Genomic DNA, 23,971 nt, shown 5'->3' on the forward strand with positions numbered 1-23,971 from the left:
AATAAAATAAAAATAAAAATAAAATAGAAATAAAATAGAAATATCAAAATTATCGTCTTTGGACCCATGGCAATTTATTTGCTGTGATCTAGAATGGCCACAACCCCACCACCACTGCCACCACCTCTTTCTGGAGTTGTAAAAATACATAATCTGTATATACATCAACATAATCTGTATATATATATATATCTTGATATATATATATGTTATCTATATATCTATATAAATCTGTTGATATATGTATATCGACATAATCTGTGTTCTCTTTAGCGTTTTGCTAAATACATAATTTGGTGTTCTCAATTCAACAACTTTAAAAGTGTATATTTGTAGAGTTTATTTGATGAATTTGGAGTGCACAAGTTATGTGGACATATCTATATGTTAGCAAACTCCAGAAGAAATGATGGATGCAGTAGATGTTCGTAGAATATAATGGTGTTTGCTTCCTTTTGGCATCCTTAAAAAGAGAAGATAGAAGTATCCTGTGGTAGTGTCCTGGACAACAGGGAATAATATAATAATATGTAATGTTATACATATTATATAATATATAATACTTATTTAGTATTTATGATGGACTGAAACTGATTAGGGGATGTATGAAAAGGTAAATTGGTGAAGATGCAACAGTATAAAAGCTTATTTCTAGGTAATACTTAATACTTCGAGACATTAGCACAGTTTTTAGGTATGCTAGATATTTCAAACTTAGCTGTCCTTTGCTGTGCAATACAGTAATAATAGCATGATGCCTTGTGTGACAAATAAATAATTCACATGCACACTAACTACTTCCAGTTAAACTGTCCTTTTACTATCTGATTCAACAATAATAGCTGGATGTCCTGCATAGTAGATAAAGTAATTTGTATGCACACTGATGTTCTTCTGTCATTGGATATGATGTAATTTAATCTCATTTTTCCACCAGCATAATAAATGTGACTGCGTGCGAAAGAGAATGTGTGTGTGTATGTACCATTTTACTTGGAAATAATCTCCTGAAAAGGAGGAAAATTACTACATTGCAAAGAGTTTGGTGTTCCCAAAAGACTTTGTTTACAGTTTTGTTTGACTGCTAAGCACTTATTGTAAGGAGAATAGATTGTTCTAGTTCTAGTCATTATAATACTGTTCTGTTTTAATATTGCATGATCTGTGGGCTGCCATAAAATTCTTACAAATTGAAGGGCTGATATAACATGAAATGAGGCACCTCGTCTGAATGTTGCTTTTGTTCTGTATATAACAAATTAGTATGTTGACATTTGTCACTGATGGATTTCATTATTTGCTGAAAGGGGTTTAGGAGGTTTGACAGCATGAATGGTTTGTCCCACAGACTTTTGAGAATTGATAAAGGCATCTTTGTTCTTTGTGCAAAAGCACAACAGATATCTTATTGACTTGATGCATACAAAAAGGAAGGCTTGCATAGCTGCTGCACAAAATAAACTAAAAAAATAATTTTGAAGCCATTACTTAACTCTTGTATGTTGTTCTCTCTCTCTCAGCTAACAGCATTAGGTAGCATTAATCAACGTAACAAGAACCACATTTTTTACATCACTTACAGTTTATGTATTGCTTGTAGATGACAAAAATAAGAAAAATAGGTAATGGAAGATAGCAGTACTACTTAGTTAAAAGTATATTGTCTGAACCATTTTTAAGACAGGAGAGTGCAGAGTGTTTTAGCATTTTTTGTCTAGAAAGAGGATGAAGGCATAGTAGAAATAGTGCATTTTAGCATGAATATTGAGAATCAGAATAAACTTGGCAGCATTGGTTTTGCAGCCAGTCTTTTAAGTACAATGAAAGGCTTCAGCAAGTGGATTTGTAGAAACTACTAGGTACCACCAGGTACCAGCAAGAATTGTGGGTGATACTATATATTGGCAAAAATTCTGTCATGTGCAGATAACTATCTTCACCTCACTGTTTGCTCCCATATGTGTTGTTGGCACAAGCAGCAGGAGATATGAACTGAAAATTTTGAAGAATTGGACCTGTGCCTCTTTTATTGCATGATAAGACATTCTGATCATTTTTTTAAAACTCTGAGCTTTACGTTTTTATTTATTTGCCTTAGAAATATCAGGTATTTCTAGCTCTGTCTGCTCCTGTAATGTTAGAGATTTCCTGGATGATTCAGGTATATATCCGGAGTTTTCTCGGTCTTCAGGTGAAATATTTGTGATAGAAAAAGCAAAAACGTTCCTCAGGTTTGTTTTGTTTTGGGTTATTAGTCTAACTGTAGTTTGTAAAGATTTAATAAGAAGCACTTCAGCCTTCAAGAAGATTTCATTTCCTTGCTGCTTTTAGAACAGTGATACAGATGCTTTTAGAACAGATCATAGCATTACACTGAGAAAAAGAATCTTTAAAATTTCAAAGAACAAGTAATCTCTTCTGTTGTTGCTTTTTGTTTGGTGGTTTGTTTTTTGTTTGTTTGTTCTTGTGTATGTAGATAAAAGCTGTCTTCTGTATATTAAATGAAGAAAAAATGACACATTCTTTATTTTACTTTGTCTTGTCCAAGTCATCTTTTGAGACTTTTAATATACTGGATCTTACCTTGAGTGAATTTTATCTGAATATGGAGAAGCAGATAAATTTTGCCCCTTCAGTCGGTCTATTTATCATAGTAGCTTATTTGTACTTTGGCTCTCAGCTCTGTTAGTATCTGCCGGAAGCTTCACAATGTAGCAAAAGGAAATCCAGGTCTTCCACTAATAGCAATGATGCAAAACTACAAGTAATGAAATCCATCCATGATCACATAATAACATCCACCCATCAGTGACAAATGTCATCGTTTAGACTGGAACTGAGAAATGTTGTTTGTGACTGTTGTGACAATATAAAGAGCAGTTTGAAAAGACTCTGAAAAAAGTAGTATGTGCATTGCTGGTATAAAACAAGAGCTTTCTCTTTTAGTCTTTAGAAACCAAAAATAATTATTATCTCTCTCTCTCTCTCTCTCTCTCTCTCTCTCTCTCACACACACACACACACACACACACACAAATGCATTTATAAAATGAGAGGTGAGAGTACCTATGTCTGTTTTTATTAGCCTCTAATTTAAATAAAATGATCAATTAAAATTATGAATTACAATATGGAAAAGTTTCACATGAAATATGGAATTTAGCAAATCCAGAATGTAAACCAAATATTGCATTTGCATGGTAATATAAAGTTCTTATTGAAATTAGTGGAAGCGTTGTGTTTCTTCTAGCTTTTCAGAGATGAATTTTCCCTTCAGCCTCTGAACCTCTTTTGTGATGCTCTGTATTTCAGCAAGGGTAGAGATACCTCATCATTGCCATGGTCTTTGCATCACCTGTTTTTTTTTTTTAAAGGATAGTTCCATGAAAAATTCCATATCCAAAAGTACTATTCACTGAAAAAAAAAGAATTCAAAATATTGTTATTTTCTTTATCTTTATTTTTTTGCTCTTTAACTGGAATAATCTACATTGGTTTCCAATCTATGTTTATTAAGGAGGGGGAAAAAAAGCTAATTGAGTTGTACAGCATATATGATTTATCGTTTGGAACCATAAAACAATATAATTTTGTATTATGAATACTTAGTAAGGAATTTGGGAATTGGTGGCACTAATTCACAAATTATTTTCAATGTTAACAATGTCAATACTTTTTGAAAAGTAATTGCATGCATGGTGTGAATGTTGAAAATTGAGCTTGCACTTACTCCTATCAATAAATAAGTTAAATATGAAAAAAATATTATGTGATATAAAACATGAAAAGCTTTAGTCCTCAAGATGTTCTAGAGAGTTCTAGCTTGTAAGATTTTTTAACAATATTGTAGCCATGGAAATATAGTGCTATTGAATTTTATAAGAGGTTTTATAAGGCTTTTTTTTTTTTTTTTTTTTTTTTTGAGGGGGAGGTTTCAAACAAATCAGAATGAGAAGTCTTGAGGGGCAGTAGAAGGCTTTGAAACTGCAATTCCTTCTATTTTCCCCTATAATTTTCTATGTTTTTTTTTCTTTCCATACAACAGCAGGCAATTTGCTGCATGCCACAAATCCTGGGAGTAGAAAAGTCTAAATGCATAGATATTGTTGGGCTTATGTAAGACATCAGGAAGTGAAATCTAGAGAGCTCCAAACAAGCACTGCAAGTTCTTCATATCTGAAGAATGTGTAAGATGAAAAGATGTGAACTAGAGCTGCTGTTAGGCATCCTTGGGAATATCAGAGGTCAAATAGAGGATAACTCCTTAACTCCATGTTTCTTACTTGGGTGGACTGATGGTTGATCTTGTCAACTCCAGTTCCTGATGAGCTTGTTACAAACTCGGGTTAGTGCACAGGCAATACTTGGTTCGGAGGCATTTGTCAGATTGACGTCTACATGTGAAATAAGTCCTTTCTTTCCCCCTTGGGGGAAAGTCCAAAGTCAGGACACTTGAAGCAGATAGGATTTATTAATATGCTATGACTGCATGGTATCAATCACATATAAGTTGTTTTGTCTTATGAATTTTTGTAAAATCACAATTAAAGTTTTTGTCTTAGTGCTGTCAATGTGTGTGATCTGTGGATGTTAGACAGATGATGAGACAGCATTATTTAAGTAAATTAGTTGCATTATTACCAAATTGTTTATTTTGTGGTGTGTTTTGATCTCAAGAGCTCTATCTAGGGAAATTCCTTTAACCCTTCTGTTGGAAGCAATATTTTCAGTCTATCATTTTAATACTGTATATTTTGGTTGGATTATAGAGGACAGTTCTTCTGGATCTGAGCACCAGAAGAAAGCTAGAAGTTCAGAACAGAGCATGGTTTAGAAAAAAAATAGAAAAGAGTAATGGCCATTTTTTGCAAGACTGGAGTAAAAATTAAATCCTCTAAATGTATTTCTTGTCTGCTTGATGTGCACCTTGTAGGCCAGCTGAATAAACATCTTGGTTTAGTAGGTACAGCTCTGCATTTTCTACTTGAAGTTCCCTAGGGTAGAAATATGAACTGAGAATCCCCCTTTTAGATTGACTGTCCTATGGTATTCAAAGACGTTAATGTGTGGTATCACCCTGCATATGGTTAGCTCTTTTTGATCTAATTTTAAAAGAAAAAATACATTTTTAAGTAGCTTGGTTCGTTTCTTGACTTTTTTTACATCTTCATTGTTAAAAAATATCAGAATATTGGAGATTCATTTTTAATAGAACCTTTTTTTAAACCTTTTACTCACATAAAGTTTCAAGCAAGTTGTGATTGGAAATGCTTGATACAGCATGAAAGGATAATACATATCTATTCATTTGTGAACAAAAAGTTAAGAGAATTGAATTATTATTAGATGGGTTGATACAGTTTACCTTTATGTTGGCAGATTAGTGTTATCTGAGAGTGCATTGAATTTTCTGTTTATTTTTTGAAGCATGTAAATCCTGTGTCCCTTTTTGTTCAGGTCAGGATGATTGGTCCTTTTGCGGTTGCAAAATATGGTGTCCTGGCATAAGAAAATAGCATTTGTCAATGCTTGGCAATATTTTCAGTGTGTTTTATTTCATTTTTGTCAGTCATGAAATTCCAGAGCTATTCTGATTTCTGAGGAAAACTTATAAAATTTCCTCTGAATAAAAATCAACAAATCAAATCCACAGTTGATTTGTAATTCCAAAGGTATTTTAATTAAAATAAAAGCTGTGGAATGTGGTGAATGTCACAGTTGTATGGGATCAGTACTGTGTTTCTATATAAGTTTTTACTTCGAGGCTGTGCATTTAGCGTAATTTAGAATGCAGATATGAGAAGGATCAAGAGTTGTTACAAACCCAGATTTTTTATTTTTTTTTTATTTTTTTTTGTGTGTGTGTGTGTAGCAACTGATTGAGCTTAGGTTGATGTTATCTTCTTCCTTTCACTGTATTATTTTTTCAGTTTTATGCCAAGTACCAGTCTTGCTCCTGAATAGCAAAAAAGAGTCTCACCTGGGAGGGATCCATCCTTGTTTATACACATTCTGACTAATCTGGTTTGGTATAACAAAATAAGCAAAACTGAAGTAGTTGTCTGACAATTCATGGAGCAGCTGCTGCCCAGGTTTCTGATCAGTAATTAGATGCTAGGCTCTCTGCAATTTGAAGTTTGGATGCTGAGTCAATGTACTTAGAGATTGTCTGATATCATCCTCCTTCCAACACACTGTTGGAAGTTCCCTGTTTCCTACACACTGTTCCCTGTTGCCTACAAGAACACTATATTATTGCAGGATTTCTGGAATAAGAAGTCATTCATCTGCTCTGGAGTGACTGTCATCTGTCATTTCCGTTCACTTGATGGTTTGTTTCCCAGTATGATTATAGGGAGGGAAAATGTCTTTACAAAGTTTCCAATATTTCTGGTGCAATTCTGAGCTTTATAACTACAAGATTCTTGTCTCTACAACTTCATCATATGTACGTTTGAGCTTCTGGCATACAGTAAACTTGGGAGATCAAAAAGTTTCATGGGAGATCAAAAAGATTCATCTCTTTAGTTCTCTCAGTGCTGAAACGTAACATATACCAGAATGCTGGCGATTACAGAAGTAAGTAATTGGATATGACACGTTCTTGTGTCTGCATTCCAATGACACAAGTGTCCTCAAAGATAAATTAAGCTAACATTCAAAGTCTGATGTAGATATTGCAGACAATATGATAATATTGTTCTCTGTATTGCTGCAGTAATGTAGGTTGAAGGCAACTGATGAGTTTGCATAAGACGTTTATAAAGAGCTGTCACTTAATTGTCTAACTGTCCAAATTCCAGTAATCCTGAAATGTATGTCTCAATGTTAGCATGTTCCTATGAACAGATTTTTGAGGTATTTTCCCTGCTCCCTTTTACATGGGAATTTTCCAGAAGTAAAATAACTCTTTAACCCATTTACTGTCTGACTTCCTTTTTCTAAATAGGAAAAGATAAACAACACATGGAGTGTTATTAAGACATGAAAAGTATTTTACATTATAATTTACTTCTGTAATACTGGTTTTGGGTGCTATTTTTGACTCCAGAAGCCTAATCTGTGTCTCAGCTCTGTTGTTTCAAAAAGTACATAAGGAAACATATCTGCAAATCCCTGTATGCTTAGAGGGAAAAAGTTCTCCTTCAAAAGGAGTGGAACAAGCCTGTTAGAAATGTGCTTCATGTTCCTAGCTTAAATGTGTACTTAAGTTCTTGCACGTACATTTGGCTTGAGCTTGTGCTATGTGTCTCTTGTCTGATTATGTGTGAGCAGCCAAAAATAGCACAGTGTTGCAGCCTCTGTGCAAAGCAGCACCTGCATCAAGTCATAAGTCTGGAGAAGAAGTTTTGCAAAATTGCTTTCAGAAACTTGGCTTCTAAACTGGTGATATTACTGTTCAGAACTCTAGGACTCACTGGAAACCTTTTATTTCTTACAGAGAACATTTATTAAGAACATCTACTTGAGTGGATTCAGATGATTAGAACACAAGGACCCCTTGGCCTTTCACACCAAAAAATTCTTTCCCTTTGGAGTTCATATTTTCCTTCATATGCTTCCCTTCATACCATAGTTACAGAGTTGATATTTCCCTTAACTGCAGTTTTACTTGGATAAAGAGCTTGTTCCTTCTTTCTGTACAAAGATCTGAGTTATAAGGGTGTAATTCTGGTCAGAATAATAACTTTTTCCTTTAAAAGTATAACCAAGTGTATACTTGTTGAAAACAAGTCATTAACTTCTGTTTTTCTGTAACAGCCATTGGGAACTCCTCCAGCTTCCTGGGAAGGACTGTTTTTTTTTTTTTTGTTAACTGGGAGAGGTTTCCCACCTTCCTTACTGCATCGAGCTAACCTGTTCTGGCCTGCTTTAGAAACCTGGGCCAGACTTGAAAAGACACCAGCTAGAGTCATATAAAGGCTGGGCATACCTTGTCAGGTCTTGATGTAATTGCGGAGCTGAATCACCTTTGTCCCCTCCTAGTGCATGAACAGATTTATTTCCTTTTTAATTCCAGTGAAAGCAATAGATATCAAGCATTATAGTTCATTTCTTATAAATCAGATGAATGGTATGAGGTCCAAATTCCTATTCCGGTTTAAAAATGTATAAGTATATATATTTCATTTTATATATATATATATATATATATATATATATATGAAATTGTTGCAATTTAATCATCATCCTAATTATCTTAATTTTCACATGGCCACTTTCTTGAATTACTGAATTTTTGAGCAACAACACTAATAGTAACAACAATGAATGACATTGTACATCCCAAATACTAAAAAAATAGATTTAGGGATTAGGTGAGATCAGTAAAGGTGGAACAGAGCTTCTGGAATTCAAACATGTATTGGAAACAGAGAATCTGTATTTTAACATAATACATAGAATCAAATTTCTCCCCAGACTAGTAGGTGCTGGACATACTATAAAAGCACGTTCAGTCTTTGAGAAAATTAATCTTAAAATAAATGGGAACTTTGCACTGCTCTGTAGTGATATCTGCTGCTGTATGAAGCTCTGAGTTGGACATTTAGTTGTTTGTTAAGGGAAAACAGAATAAAGGGATTATTTAAGGTGTTCTCGGGAAAGGAAGTTGTTGGCTGTACTGAGACTCTAAAATGAAATTCCGCTGCTGCACATAATCTTATTTTTGACCTTGTAGAAAGTTTTATTCATATTCCTTGCCCAAAATTTAACTCATGTTCATTTTTCTCTCTAAAGTGCTTTTTAATCCTTTTGTAAAGGAGAAGGTTTTCTGATTGTGGCGTTTCTATTATTTAATTGGAAAGAGAAGGAACTAGAATCTTTACTTTTATTATGTGTATGCCTACAGTAGTCTTAAAGTGCACACCGTTCTGTAAGCTTGTTTATAAGGCATGAAGTTACTTGTATTTTGCTGAAACAAATGGCCAAAGCACAACCAGCAGTATGTCTGGAATGTTATTTACTTGGTCCATTTCTGCATTTTTTCTTTGTAGCACTGTACACATGCCACAGTTAGGGGTCATTTACTTACAACTGACCAAAGTAGTACCCCCAAAGCTTCAGTTATTCTTCTCAGTAGGGGTTTGTAATAAAAGGCTCATCATGTTCTGCAGCTTCTGTGCTCACTCTTCCCTTCTCTCCCTCCTTCACTTCTTTTAATCAGAATTGCTTTTGGCTAAGATTTCTAGAGCTGCATTTTTTTTTCTTGGTGTGTTCTTTGTGACTTGATTCCTCTATTGGTACTTACATTTCAATCATTTGGCATTGTAAGAAATAATGTAGGAAATTAACTGGCTTTGCTGGATTATATTTACTATTACTATTATTATTATTATTCTACAAGGAGATGGTTACTGAGTATGTTTTTCTACTTAAGTGTGTGTCATATTTTACGTTCTTAGTTCCAGATACTCAACCAGTTGTAAGAAAACTGTGGGTGTTTTAACATTTCCAGCGGAAGGGTAGGGTGGGTGGGGAAGCTCTATGGAACGCTGACGAATAATATTTGACTCTTGGAAATGTCTTAGGGCCATGCACTCCCCTCCCACGCTCGGAAAGCTAGACTTAATTTTAAAGACTTGTGGTCTTGAAGGTATTACCATTGTTCTTTATTTCCTTTATAACTGGCTGGAACTGAGAAAACAGTTGAAAAGGAGATTATGGATGCCTAGGGTTAGTGCAGGAATACTCTGCAGATGGTGGTGGTGGTGGTTTGTGTCCTTGCAGGTCCCATTAGTGGCACCGTGCCCCTTTAATCCCTTCTACGTTAGTCATAGAGGTCTTAGTTCTCCTACTCTTTTTTTCCCAGGTGTAAAATTATGTAACTTTTAGGACATTAACGTCTACAACATCTGTAAGCATAACAGAAACTGCCTTACAGCAGAACAAGAGCTGGGAACTGCAGAAACTTGCAATTCAGTGTGTTTTCCATAGCAGAGCAAGTATGCATAGCAGGTTTTTTGTCCCCAATTTCTTCTTTTAGTACTTGAGTGCAAAGCAGAGTAGACACAGATTGTGTTGTTTTCTCCTGTAGTGAAAAGGAGACATTTAGTGGGTATCTAAGCCTTCTTTTCACTTCTGTGAAGGGTGCTCTCCTTCCTCTGCATTTGCACAAACCATCACCTCTTATTATCAGTTGGTATCTTTTTAACTTGTTTTAAGTTGTAATGAGCACGAGCTCTACTATACATGGCTCTTGTTCTTTTGGGTAGTGATTTATTTTCATTATAAAATGTTTCTGCTTTATTTATTTCCAGCTTTGATCATTTAACTGATAAATACGCACTACCCGTATTCACACCTGCTCATCTTCTATTATTGTGGCTTATGCATAAATGCTTCTGTTGAAATAAATCAATCTTGTAATTTGAAAAATATAAAACTTTGGTTTAAGTTACTTCATAAAGGTAATAGCTGTTTGACAGTTAAATACAAAACAAGTGCTTGGCAGAATTTTATTTTAATTATCTGCCAACCGATGATAAAGTACAACCTAATTCCTAAAAATGCCTGAGCTATAAACTATTTGTCATGACCTAGCATGCATGACAAGGCTAATAAAGCCTATACATTATTATGGTCATAGAATGTGTGTTACAACAGGTCTATAATGTATTTTGTCCTTCATTCCCATTGTACAGCCCACACATCATCTTCCTGTCACAGAGTGTATTACCTGGGGGGAGCCATCTCTGTGGAACACGTCTGTGCCATGAAATTGCTCATGCTTGGTTTGGACTGGCCATTGGGGCTCGTGATTGGACTGAAGAGTGGATAAGTGAAGGATTTGCCACTTTTTTAGAAGATGTATTTTGGGCTAGGGCACAACAGGTAAGGTGATGATGCATCACTTCTCAACTGAATCATGTGGAAAACAAAATTATATTCTTTGCTGTGAATTAGAAATAAATAAAATCTCTTGTGTTATGAGGCTAAGTTTTGAAAAATAATATTGGAATTTGCATGCTAATTTGATTTTTTTTTAATTCTTTCTTTCCACAATGAACACTGATCTTTACAGAGGTAAAGGTTAGTGCAAATAAGAATGGAAACATCTGTTTGTCAGCGATTACCTTCCCACAAATAGGCTTCTTAAATAATATTGTTCAGCTATCAAACAGGTGCTCTGGATTCTCTCCACTTACATCGTGTTCCTGAAAGTGGAGTAATCAGCAGCATCTTACTGAATATCGTAATATTTCAGTTACCTGATATAAATGGTTTGGTTTTGCCCTGTGTATAGCCAAATGACAAGCCTCAAAACAAAATGAAAGCTAATGAAATACAGTGCCAGTGGTTATACTTTTTCACCTCTTACACTGTCTAGCAGGAGTTACCGTCTTGTCAGAGGCTTAGAAATCATTGCCCTTCTTAAAGTGAAAAGCTCATAAATTGCATGTCACCTAGTAAAGTGGTTTTCCGATCCGACTCTTATCTTTGTCATACCTCTGCTATTTCAAGCATTTCATGTGTTCATGATTTCTTCTTGTGCTTGTGTCAGTTAGGCTCTGACTCTGCCGTTAAAGTTTGCAGAGCTCCATCTGTGGAAGAGCAGGTGGGACTGGGATCTGACATCATGAGCCCTTCTGAGCCTCCATTTTATTACGTATCAGGCATATTTATAGCATCGAACAAAAGAGAATACCTTGTCACTTACCATGCTTCTGCAATGAGAAAGAGGTGAAGGCTGTCCAAACACTTTGCTTTTCCGTTCTGGTCCTAAAAATTCTTTTCTGCTCTTACATTGAGCATCGCTCCTCTACTGTGAGCTGTCCATATTAATCCTGTTACACTTTTGTGAGTCACTTGAAAGCATTTTAATTGTAGTAGGCATCCTTCCATATAGCTGAATAGAAAGCAGGGAGCAGCAAAACAGGGTGATTATTCACGGTTATTTTATGAGATCAGAAAATCTTTTTTTTTTTTTTTTTTTTTTTTTTATAATTATTGAGTAGTTTTGGTGCTGTGTAATCCTAGAATTGTAAGATTATCGGTGAATTCTCTGCTGCCTGACAATAATTCCGGTTTTGACTGAATACTGGTGTAATGCAGGAGAACATTAGCTGCTTTTAGCTTCTCCCATTTCCTGTCTTTTCTTGTTACAAAAAGTTTAAATTAGTTGTTGATTTGTAAGCTGACAACCTAGCATTTATTTCATAAGCATGCATCTCTTGATGCTTTGTTAATGTGGGAAAATGCAACAGGGAGCTTTCACCAGGGTGGCAGACATAGTAGGGAAGAGGGGTGAAGTGAGGACACAGAGCAACTCTCTGCTTTCAAGGCTGGGAAAAGTAAAGATGCAATCAAAATCGATATGTGAGGTATCTGTACGGTATGCTCAGTTCACTTGCAGCCAGTCACTAAAGGGAAAGCAACATGCCTTCTTCTATCCTTGGACAGAAATATTTAACCAACTATTGATTTGATGCACCCAGTGAGGCTTCTGTTTTTCATAGTGCTGCTATTAACTCTTAGAGCATCAGGTGTGACTATATTTTTTAACACGGGTGTTTATACCGCTTCTTGCATTGCCTGCGCATTAAAGGAAAACAAAATGAGTTTCTCTCTGAAAATTATTGTTATCTCTTGCGAAACGGCAATCAATGATCTGTGTTTTTCATACACTAAGCAGCTGTCACATGATGAAGAAAAAGCACAGCAGGAATTGAAAGCTTTACTTCGCTGGCGACGACTCAGAGATGAGGTGCAGAATTCTGAAGAAGAGCTGCAAGTTTTAAGGTAAAGCTACAGCAGTGTAATCTTCACTTTTGCATGTTCTCCCCCTCCCTCCCCACCCCAATCCTGTTTTCTACCATTTTTTCCCTTCAGAGGACATACATCCAAATCATCTAATTAAATTACTGCATTTCCTTATTTCCTTCTGAAGAAAAAAGAAAAGTCAACTTAAATTGACTAGGTTATTCATCTTCTATATAATGCAATTGCTTTTCTGTTTGTTATAGAAAGCTTTCCAAAAACATGGGATTTAGCCTGATATTAAATGTCTCTAAGCAGTTTACAAGAGCCTCTATTCGGGGGAGGGAAGAAATAAAAGAAACCATTTCCTGAACAAAGTTCACTGTTTGAAGCTGTAACAGATTCGTATTGTGTGGTTGAAGACAAGCACATACAAGAGTATAGCACCTAACTGCCAAGGTGAATGAAGCTTTAAAAAACAAAGGAAAATGTATAATGAACTGTATAAATCTGCTTTCTCTTTAGAAATGACTAATGCTATTTAAACAAGATTTTGGTCTTTAGGTACCAGATGCTAAGCTGAAGGCTTCTTCTCACGTTGCTGAAGATATTGAATCATAAAAGGATTCCTGCTTTGCTAATGATTTAATCATCTGGGCTGTTCTGATTGGTGTCTTGGGAGTTTGCCATAGTCTTTTATCTTGAAGTGTCTAGAGTGGCTGCCTAACATCTCCATTGGTTGTCTCTCCACAGTCTTTGACCAGGAAAATAACATTTACTAATCCGAACTCAATTTAGCCGTAATTGACCAAATCACAGAAGTACATCAAGAGATTATGTAAACCATTCTCCTATCCTCAAATACAGGCAATATATACAGATAATCCTAAACAGGTATTTTCCAACAGGTTTTTAGGGACCTCCAAATGAAAAGTTTACACAGCTAAGCTGTTTTAGTGCTAACAGTCAAGAACTGTTTACTAATACTCATTTTAAATCTTGATAATTTCAAACCATGTATATTGCTTCTTTTTTCTTCACAAACTGGAGTCGGAAAACAAACTGACCCCCATATTTTTATAATCATCTTCTGCATGTTTTTGGAAGACTGATGCCATTTCTTTCATTTTAAGGTCTTCCCTTCTTTTTTGCTTTTCCATTCAGACCAAAAAGCCTTTTGTATTTGGGCACTGGACACTGTTCGGCAACAGAGAACTTCCACTCAGTGGCCTCATGCCATCTGAAAACAAGTAACCAACTTTGCATAACTGTAGCCTTTCAATGATCTGCTTTAATTCATGTTTATTAATAAATTGTATATCATACTTGTAAGCAGAGTCAGTGAGCAATTTGATAATAGCTATAAATTCAAAAGTAAGCCTTATCACTAGCTGCCGTGCAGCTGCTAGAAATGTAACTATTGACTGACAGTCTGTTTTTTACTGCTTTATTTGCTTTAAAGTAAATTATTTTTATGAACATTGGTTCTTGTGATATGACACTTATCTGGATGTATGTTTTCCATTTTCAACAGCATGGAATTGCATTTATTTTTTGTGTTAATTATGTAGTTGTTACTTTTAATAAAATGTATATGTGTTGTAAATTTTTAAAATAGTTTTTTCTAAGGGTCAAGATATCCTTTACAGTTTGAAATTCAGGAAGTATCTATTTACCTAGGAGGTCCAGGAAGGTGATTCTTGCCCTCTAGCCCACTCTCATGAGACCCCACCTGGAGCACTGCATTCAGCTCTGGGACCCCCCAGCACAAGAAGGACATGGACATATTAGAGCAGGTCCAGGGGAGGGCCAAGAGGATGATCAGGGGGCTGGAGCACCTCTCCTATAAAAACAGGCTGAGAGAGTTGGGGAAGTTCAGTTTGGAGCAGAGAAGGCTCTGAGGTGACCTTATAGGAGCCTTCTGCTACCCAAAAGGGGCCTACATGAGAGATGGGGAGGGACTCTTTGACATGGATTACAGTGATAGGACAAGGAGTAATGATTTTAAACTAAAAAATGGAAAATTTAGATTAGATATTAGGAAGAAATTCTTTGCTATGAGGTGAGGCACTGGCACAGGTTGCCCAGAGAAGCTGTGAATGCCCCATCCTTGGAGGTGTTTAAAGCCAGGCTGGATGGGGCTTTCATGGTCTAGCGGAAGGTGTCCCTGCCCATGGCAGGGGAGCAGAACTAGCTGATTGTTAAAGGTCTCTTCCAACCCAAACTATTCTATGATTCTATGATCTTGAATTTGAAACTTAAGTTTTCAATTGACTTACACAGTTAGTAGTCAAAAGTCTCTGTAATAAGCATGCTGCTTACGTTTTACATAGTGGTATTCTCAATCCTAATACAAAAGAATGACAAATCATTTCTTTTCTGAAAAACATGCCTTTACTATGCACTTTAGGAGAGGATCATATTGCCAGTTTGCGATTCTGTCAGTTCCTGCCTCTGATTTCTTTAGTTTCCTGTGGTTGCATATAAGGACTTTCCTCTCTTTTCAATTCAGACATAAATATTTTTACTGTTTTTGTAGCATGGACTTCAATATGTTTGCTCTTAACATATTTACTGTTTTGTTTTTTTTCACCTGAAAATATATATGTGCTTTCCAGTGTTGGTCTGTAAGAGAGAAAATTCAGAGTATTTGAATTTCATGGGGTTTTGAGTGTGTATGGAGGCTTGTGCTGGTTCAGGCTTGTGATTTTGTAAAAGGATATTAGAAGTAAATGATAGCTGTCCCTTCTTGCCAATTCTGTCAGGAAGACAGAAACCAGCCAGCACACTTCCTTAGCAAAAGCTTATTCTTCACCTGTTTTTTGTTCCCTGCTAGCTGTATGATTTTCTGTGCTTTCTCCTGACAGCAGGAAAACCTTGCTCAAAATTTGACAGTTGATCCTTTTAACTCTTGATCAAGGAAATGAATAGCTATTCACAAGAGGTGAAAGCCACTCAGCAAACTGATCATCGGCATTACATTTCGTATTATGAATATTTGATAATATGTTATAGTAGCATCTTGGATGCTAGCTGTTAAAAAACTGAAGCTAGGTGTGAAAGAAATATGTAAGAGTCCTTTCAGTAGGCAGCAGATCTGAAAGACAGCACCAGCAGATCTCAGTACTGAAGAAAGAATTTATGGCATTGAAATGTAGTGCTCATATCATAAAGATACAATATCAGACAAAATCCTGTGTATTTTCTCATGGAGTGTGAAGCAAGCCTGAATGATAAAAGCACCTGCAAAGTATGTCCTGGCACTCATTTTGGTGGCCAGCATCAATGACAACACTGTCATCTTATTTGAAAACAAGAAAGACTTGAGTAGTCCATTCCATTCAGTGGCACCAAACACTTGTGCTGAGATTGTTTCTTGTCCTGGTCCTTGTGACTGAACTTCAGCTTGAGATCTTTAATGAAGACAAACCAGTGTTGACATCTAATTCTGTATTTGTCTCTGAGTTCCACTTGAGTCAAGTCAGTGACCTTACCTGTTTTGCTCATGAAACAATGCTCTGTGTCTCCTCTGTAGGTGTTTTAAGTTTTATTTTATCAATAATCTGATAGGAAATGTGCCTTTTAGACTGTTTCTCATAGTCTCTGCATACCTTTTTATGATCACATCAGACCATTTAATAACCATCCAAGTGATTTGTAATTTTACTTTGTATAATGTAGTTCTCTGCCTGGCAGGCAAAAGCAGCGTCTTTTGCTTCGTTAGAAATACTGTCAAAAATATTAATACGTCAAAATATATGTCAAATATATGTCAAAATACAATACGTCAAAAATCTGCCAGGTAGCCGATTGAATAGCTTGAATCAGCTTGCCTTAAGCATTATGCCTAGCTTAATCTACTAGGTTAGATGCCAGGTTTTGTAGGTCAGTGTAACAAACTTTCAGTCTCTGTACCTTCAATGTGCTGTAAATATACTCAGTGTTGCTTTAAATTAGTGTGCTGAAGTACTGACACTACAGAACAGGGTACCTTTCTGAATATTTACACACTTCTGCAGACATTGTCTAGGGTATATATACATCCTCGGCAACAGGAATTTCCTGAGTTCCAACATCCAGAAGAGAGACGGCTTTCTAGTCACCTACTAGGATTTACACAGGCACAAAGTTGGAAGAGGAAAGAAAGAATCACAGAATAGTAGAATATCCCAAGTTGGACGGGACCTACAAGGATCATGGAGTCCAGCTCCTGGCTCCATACAGGACCACCCAAAAATCAGACCTTATGTCTGAGAGCATTGTCCAAATGCTTCTTGAACTCTGGCAGGCTCGGTGCTGTGACCACTTCCCTCGGAATGCTGTTGCTTAATTTAGAATAACTCTGATTATGGGAGTTACATCAGTTTAGTGTGAATCCTGTAGCCTGTGCCCAAGCTCTAGTTTTCAAAATCTATACACTGGACTATTTATTATGGGAGAAGCAAGAAGCATTTTGGCTGTCTTTCTGTATATGCAGTGAAAAATGAAAAGTTGCATATGAAACTTTTTTCAGGCCTTACATTCAGAAGAGTGATCCAAATAGCAGATAAGTGCATCTCCTGTCCTCTACAGTGGGCATGCAATGGTTATATTGTCTTGAAGAACTGGAGTTACCGTGGGATAAGATGTCAGTTATTCATCTCCATCCTTCAACGTTGAAGGAAAATCTCCCTTGATAGAAAACAAAAAATATTGCATTGTAAAGGACTGTGTTAGGAACAATGAAAAAATGAAGCTGCATTTACTTTTTTTTATTTCAAACAGTTAACTTTTACCTGAGACTTTAATGTGTGTAGAGAATTTGATTTGTACAGGTTCTAAACATAGCACATGAAGAGGAAAAATGGCTTAGCACTCTTTCTTATTACTGGGAAAACACAACTATTACACAGATACAAAAAAGAAAGAATGTTTTTCTCAAAGCAGACGTGGCTCTGAAAGAAATTTGATCACTGGGACTGGCTCATGAGAAGTGTGTGGATGATGTGGTTTGAAGAAGCCTGAACTGCTGTGGCCTGTGTTGCCCCTATTCTGTTGAACTACGGGAAGATATGTTTGGTTTCTGAGGCTGGCCCTTCAAAATCCACAAGAAGACTTGGAGATGTTGTTTCAGTCACGGGGTAGGCTGCAAAGACAGGCATCTATTCTCAAACCACTGTTAGCTGGCATGTTTTCTGGATGGAAGAAACAATGCATTCATAGCTTCTCTTTAATCTTAGTTTATGCTTCTAAGCGTCTATGAGCCCTCCAGACTTTACTAGTGTAAATTTCTGGCACACCAGATTCTATATTACATTTTAAAATCAGGCAGTGAAGAAGTAGGTTTGTTCTATACTTGTTTGAAAACCCCAAATGTGTGTGTGTGTTTGTAAGGCCTCCTCTTTTAAAAATTCAAAGCTTTTCTTCCAACACCAAACAGCAAAATGAAAGCCAGAACATGGTTTCTTCTGCAGTGTATTACATGCAAATGAAAAAGCTTATTTTTGCAAGTATAGCTGTTTAAGCTGTTAAACCAACATTCAGGAAGAAGAGAATCTGTAGTTGAAAATAATTATTGCAATATCCTTTCTTCCCTTCCCTTTTGTTCAAAACATATTTTTTATTTTTCTCTTTGTTCATACTTTCCCTGTACACTGTAGGATGACATGCAGCATGATGTCATGCTTGCAGTGAAGAGAGTATACCAGCTTGGTGATGGCCTTCATTTTTACCGCAGCTGAACTTCTCATGAGTTACTATGACGTTCACAGTGCTTCAGCTATAAGAACATGTGGTGTATGAGTTATTTCTTTACTTACTTATCCAAGATTTCATTAGGCTGTTACCATTTTAGGCCCAACAAGGAGAGCACAGGAGAAGTGAGTGAGTCTGGAGCATCCATTGTCAAGCATGGTCTTAAAGCAGAAAAAATCTTTATGCAGATTCACTATTTGAAGGTGAGTGTTGTAAGCTGATTTTTATTGAAATTGCTTTACTAATATTACAAAGACTTTTTTCTTTTTAGATATCAGCAAATTCATGTCATCCTGTTTGTTTCTGGCTTAATTTCTTGCAGGGTTACTTCCTTTTGCGGTCTCTGGCGAGGAGAATAGGAGGCGCTTCATACCTTGCATCTTTACGAAAATTTGTCTATAAGTTCCATGGACAGCTTGTCCTTTCTCAGGTACCGTGTTTAGGGTTGCTACTCAATTTTTGAAAAAACAAATGACCTAAATTTTCTGTTTGACTGTCTAAATGACTGCTTCTGGTTGTGGTGGAAAGACAAAGGAAATTGTCGCTTAGCAATACTGATGAAATTTCTACCTACTAGGAGGCAATACCTTTTTTCAGGGTGATCCATAAATCTGATACCCTGATAGTACCAGATAATATAAGTAATTGATTTTTTTTTTTAAACCATCAGCTTGATACTTGAGAAGGTCATGTTCATAGGTACTGATGTTCTCAAACACAGGACATCTACGCTCCCATAATTGTCTCCTGTACTCTTTTAGCTTCTGGACTTTGGTTGTGATCATTCAGTCTTTTACCAGATAACTCTGTTTCTGACAGAGAAGAAACACAGAGTAGCAATGTAACTGAAAACCTCTATAAATAGTAACAGTGTGTGCATGTTATTTTCTGACTTTATTTCCTTCCTCTCTGCATGCAGCTTCATTCAATTCTTTTATTTTCACAGTCGTTCTTATGAGGACTGCATCCTTCCCACAAAATCAGTGTCCCCATCACTGCATGGCATTGCACCCACTGTTATTACAGTCTTGTCACAGCATCTTTAAAGGTTTCCTCATCATGCTCCATTCTCCCACGCTTTCTAAAACAGTATTCTTTTCTTTTATTACCAAAGCATAAATCCACAAGGGATATTTAAGATGCACTGCTTCTTTCTTTCAATAGAGTTTTTCTGACAGTGACAACATCCAGTGGCAGCCTATTCTTAAGAACAATTATTCTCCTAGAATAGGATTCTCCTAGAACAGGATTTCTTCCTGGATTGGTAAAGGCATGATTTTAAAAAAATAACATCAGATTAGGAATCAGAATCTGCCCTCCCAAAGTCCAAGTGCATACATTAATCACTTGAACTACAGACTTAGCTTGTTCTCTCTCTGACATAAATGGTATATAATTATTTCATACAAAGTAGAACAGCTTCAAAAGGAAAGATTGAGCAAGACATACAACAGAAAATTGTAGCATCAGTTAGGTAGAAAACCCATCTGGGGTTATAAATAGAAATTCATCTCCCCCAGGCCTTTCTTAAAGAGTCCTGTAACCCAGGCTATAGCATTAAAAGATGGTGTTGTCCTCCAGTGTTTTGTTTTGAGAAAGGAAGGGAGGAATAGCTCTCTGAACCCAAAGTTGTAGGAATCATGTCATTGGTGATGAAGTCAGCACAGCAGCTTGTTGCTTCGGTAATGCTGTGAACACAACCATTCATGGAGGTGTGTGAACCAGTTCACTAAACTCGGTGCAGCTAAAAACAGGGCTGGAACAAAAGCCACAACGTGACAAATAGTTGGCATAACTCAGAGAGCAATTTGATGAGAGAGGGGAGAAGGGAAAAGAGGAGGGCCATGAGTGAATTTCTGAAACCAGTGAATATTATAGATAAATGTCTCCTTGCAACAGAGTCTCTGATCTTGAGGGAATGGAGTCTAGGACATCCCTGTCTCTTCCAGGGCAGTAATTCTTTGCTCTGTGTGCCTGGTATTTTGGTTCTCACTCTGAAGGCGCCATCCGTCCCTATGTATCTTTAAAAATAACTCACTGACCTGTGGGTTCTTTCATATGCCAAGTCACACAAAATTTAGGCATAGTAGCTCTACTGCTGTATCTCTGCCCCGTGGAGGAACATTTGCGGTGCTGAGGGTGTTAATGTTTCCACTGCTGCAGCTGTTTCCTGTACCATGTTACTCAGACCCAGACCAGTTGTGCTTGGCATAGAGTGGAAAATGCTAGTGACTCTACTAGCCTTGTCCCCATTATGGTGTCTGAAATCATAAATATGAGCTTCAACTATTACACAGTTGAAAACTTTTGGAAAATTACAGAAATCGGGAAACTGCCAAAGGCCAGAGGCAGCCTAGTGTTTTATTCTGGTTGTATTCTGGTGCTGGGATTTTTGTGAGAAAAAGCTATCTTGTTGCTCTTAGGTCAATCTCCTGGTTGACATGAGATGAGTTGTGTCAGCAGGCTGTAAATGCTGCAAAATGTCCCAGCACAGTATGCTATTAGTCGTGGTAGCTAGATTGCATTGCAATGGAACTAACCATCAAGTAGAGACTTCTCCTTCTGCCCAGCACTCTGCTAAGAAATGTCAATATGAAGCTTATCTAAGTCTGGCCTCATAAACTGAGATACTATATGCTGCTTCCACACCCAGAAACCACTATTTGGGGCTATTGGCTAAAAACCTTTTTAGTGTTTTTTTAATTCAAGCAAGAGTAATGCTTTTATTTCAGGTTTCTTAGGCTACTTTTTATTTGAATGTGTGCAGTATGTGCATAGCTATGCATGTAGGTCAGAAACAGATGCTTTCCATCGTTTGAAGGGATTGATTTGGTGGAGAAGTGTAACTTTTACTGTGTATGATACTACAAAAGTATACTGGTTGTATACAGTAAATATTCTTAGCAAGAGCTGGGTGCCTTGAATGTTCCTAGATGCCTGTCCATGAGAGTCAGGTATAAAGAGGTCACAAGGCCTTGGTGATGCTTTTTGTGCTTTTACCTTATTTCATAGCAGCCCAAATCCAGTCCCTACTGAAGCTGGTTGGAAGAGTCAATCCACAGTGTAGGCAACTGTATATTAGTTAGAGCAGAGCAAGACTGAATTTTAACATTATCCTGTTTTTTGGTCACTATGTTAAAAAATGCAAAGGGGATCGAGCTAGATTCAACTGTAAAAGTATTTACTTTCTCGGTAAGAAATCTTAAAGATTATGTTGGTATCTGGTATAGGGAGATAAACAATCACAGCAGGAACTGAAAATGCAGAAGCAATGAAGTCAAGTTAGTACAAAGTTTATTATTCAAGTTCCTTCTTGAACAAACGTGCTCTCGGGGTTTAAATGAATAAAAGATTTAAAATAAATAGAGGTGTGAGTGGCAAGTTTAAATGTCAGAGTGTCGTACCTTCACCTTGTCCAAAATAATTGTAAAGGTTCCCAGCTTTAGGAATTGTGGGGAAAAAGGAAAGTAAAAACAGTGAAAATAATTGCCCACATTCTGAATACCAGTCTTGTTTTCAGTGGTGTTTGTAGTATTTTTCCTAGATGAGAGCTGCAGGTGCAAGGAAATGACTTCAGATGTGAAACATTAATCAGTTTTCTTTTTTCCTTCATTTCGATTGCATGCTCGGTATGTTTTTAATAGTAATTTTTGTTTATTTTAGTTGAGTTATCAACAGACAAGTAAAACGACTCTGGAATCTTTGAGAAGGATTAAAAAAATCTTCCATTTTCCTTTCTCTGGGAGTATTCACTTAGTAGCTGCTTTGAAAGAACTTTTTAAAATAATGTAGTGTTCCCTGACTATAAATAAATAGAAAGGAGGGCAAGTTGCTGATATTCTTAATGCAGTTAAAGATGTTGTTCAGTTTGATATTGAAACAAGAACACCTTGGGAACTGAATTGTTTGCAGGCTTTCATTTTCAAGTAGTTCTATCTGCTGTAATAATAACCTAAGGTCTGAGTTGTTCACCCAGTATGACAGAGCTACAAGTTGCTCTAGTAAAATGACAGTTAAGAAGACAGCGCTGCGAAAAATCTTAATTTATGTTATACTTGAAAGTATTAAATGCAGATGTATGGATCCAAGCTCAGTGTGTATACCTTCATCAACATGTTCCTGCACGCCCATTTACACATGTAAATATCATTATAATGCTGTTACACCAAAAATTGGTGTCTGCACACACAAATAGTCATACAACTGTCTATTTGCTTTAACTAGAACTGGGAGCCTAAGCATGCAGTCTGTGTGTATTTTGGTGTTCCAACCTCTAGAATATTTTCTTTACATAATTCTTTTAGTTAAACTTTTATCTTTGCCGTTTGGCCTCAGTTGTTCCATGCTTGCTGACCTGTAAGCCTGAGAGAGCAACTGCTGACATCAGTGGGCTTGGTGTGGATTTTAAGTCTTAACAAAGACAAGGAAATAAAATCACTTTACAAGCTCAGACATTTTAACTTCAGATTGGCTGTGTTTAAATTGTTAATTTATATGGCAACTGATTAATTTATGAATCAGTTAGTGGCACTGAACATTTTGACAACATATTTTGTTAATACATAAAATCTATTTAGCTTTAGGCTATATCTTCATTTGAGGTAGAAGTACCTTGAAAGAAGGAATCTGTGAGGTATTGCTCTTGAAGTATCAGTATGACTGGGTTAAAAAAATGCTTAACATGGTGTAAGGCTTTTTTTATGAGAAAACATCCTATTTTTTCTGAAATACTGTTTTCATAATTAATAAACTGTGTATTTTAAAGGATAAAGAGATGATAATGAAGTAGGGATACTGGAGCTGGAGAAGATAGGAGAGAGGAGTGAAACTAAGTTTTATAATCATGTCTAATGCGGATGAAAGATGAAAAAGTCTGCTAATGTGTCACACATTTAATGTCCAATAAAATAGATATATAAAAATCCAAGCATATTTGGGTACCTCTTGTCTCAAGCGTGAAGATCTTGAAAGGAGCAGTAAGTTTCACAAGTAGAATTGTTTTCTGTCAGGGAAAAGATCTGTATGTCTGAAAATGCCATGACCCTTTCTGATACAGTACAGAAGTTTTTCCCATTGCTGCTGAACTTACTAAGTCTCAAACTTTGGTCATCTGCTGTGGAATATCTTTTTACATTTCAATTTCTGCTGTAGTAGTCTCTCACACCTCTGCTGACCTGAAGTTTTTGTATTTGCTTAGCTTCCATTTAGCATCCTTCAAGCTTAAAACTGCTTGATAGTTTGTTAAGCAGTATCATTTGACTGGAAAAAAAAGATGAATTCTTTAATTGTGATCACAGCAAACTGGCAAGGGAACATTTCAAAAGCATCTGGGTTTTCTTGGTGCCTGCTGAATCACAGCTCCAGCTTTTGCTTGATTTAGGTGGATGTAATTTAGATAAACAATCAAATACATCTTACATATGATTTTCTGCTGGATAGTCTTAAACAAAAGTTGAAAGAATTAAGAGCTGTAGGTAGAACTCTTGATATATAACAGATTTAATTCTTCTTCTTTTTCATAGGCATATATATATGTTCT

General features: G+C 36.3%; 1 protein-coding gene across 12 annotated transcripts in view; it reads left to right on the forward strand.

Annotated features, from left to right (window-relative positions):
• Window positions 1-23,971, forward strand: part of AOPEP (aminopeptidase O (putative)) — a 203,564-nt gene that overhangs the window by 71,900 nt on the left and 107,693 nt on the right. For 8 of the 12 annotated variants that reach the window (XR_007709287.1, XM_035565252.2, XM_035565257.2 and 5 more), the window contains exons 6-9: window positions 10,644-10,833; window positions 12,632-12,741; window positions 18,533-18,635; window positions 18,755-18,862. Coding sequence is in view for 11 of the 12 variants with exons in the window: in XM_035565252.2 (XP_035421145.1) it covers window positions 10,644-10,833; window positions 12,632-12,741; window positions 18,533-18,635; window positions 18,755-18,862 (511 nt within the window). In the remaining variant the exon portion in view is untranslated. Of the gene's footprint in view, window positions 1-10,643; window positions 10,834-12,631; window positions 12,742-13,263; window positions 13,858-18,532; window positions 18,636-18,754; window positions 18,863-23,971 lie in introns of those variants that run through there. The other 4 variants (XM_035565256.2, XM_050716316.1, XM_035565260.2 and 1 more) reach the window with 2 other exon arrangements.

The sequence above is a fragment of the Cygnus atratus genome, chromosome Z, assembly GCF_013377495.2.
Source record: "Cygnus atratus isolate AKBS03 ecotype Queensland, Australia chromosome Z, CAtr_DNAZoo_HiC_assembly, whole genome shotgun sequence".
Classification (NCBI taxonomy): domain Eukaryota; kingdom Metazoa; phylum Chordata; class Aves; order Anseriformes; family Anatidae; genus Cygnus; species Cygnus atratus.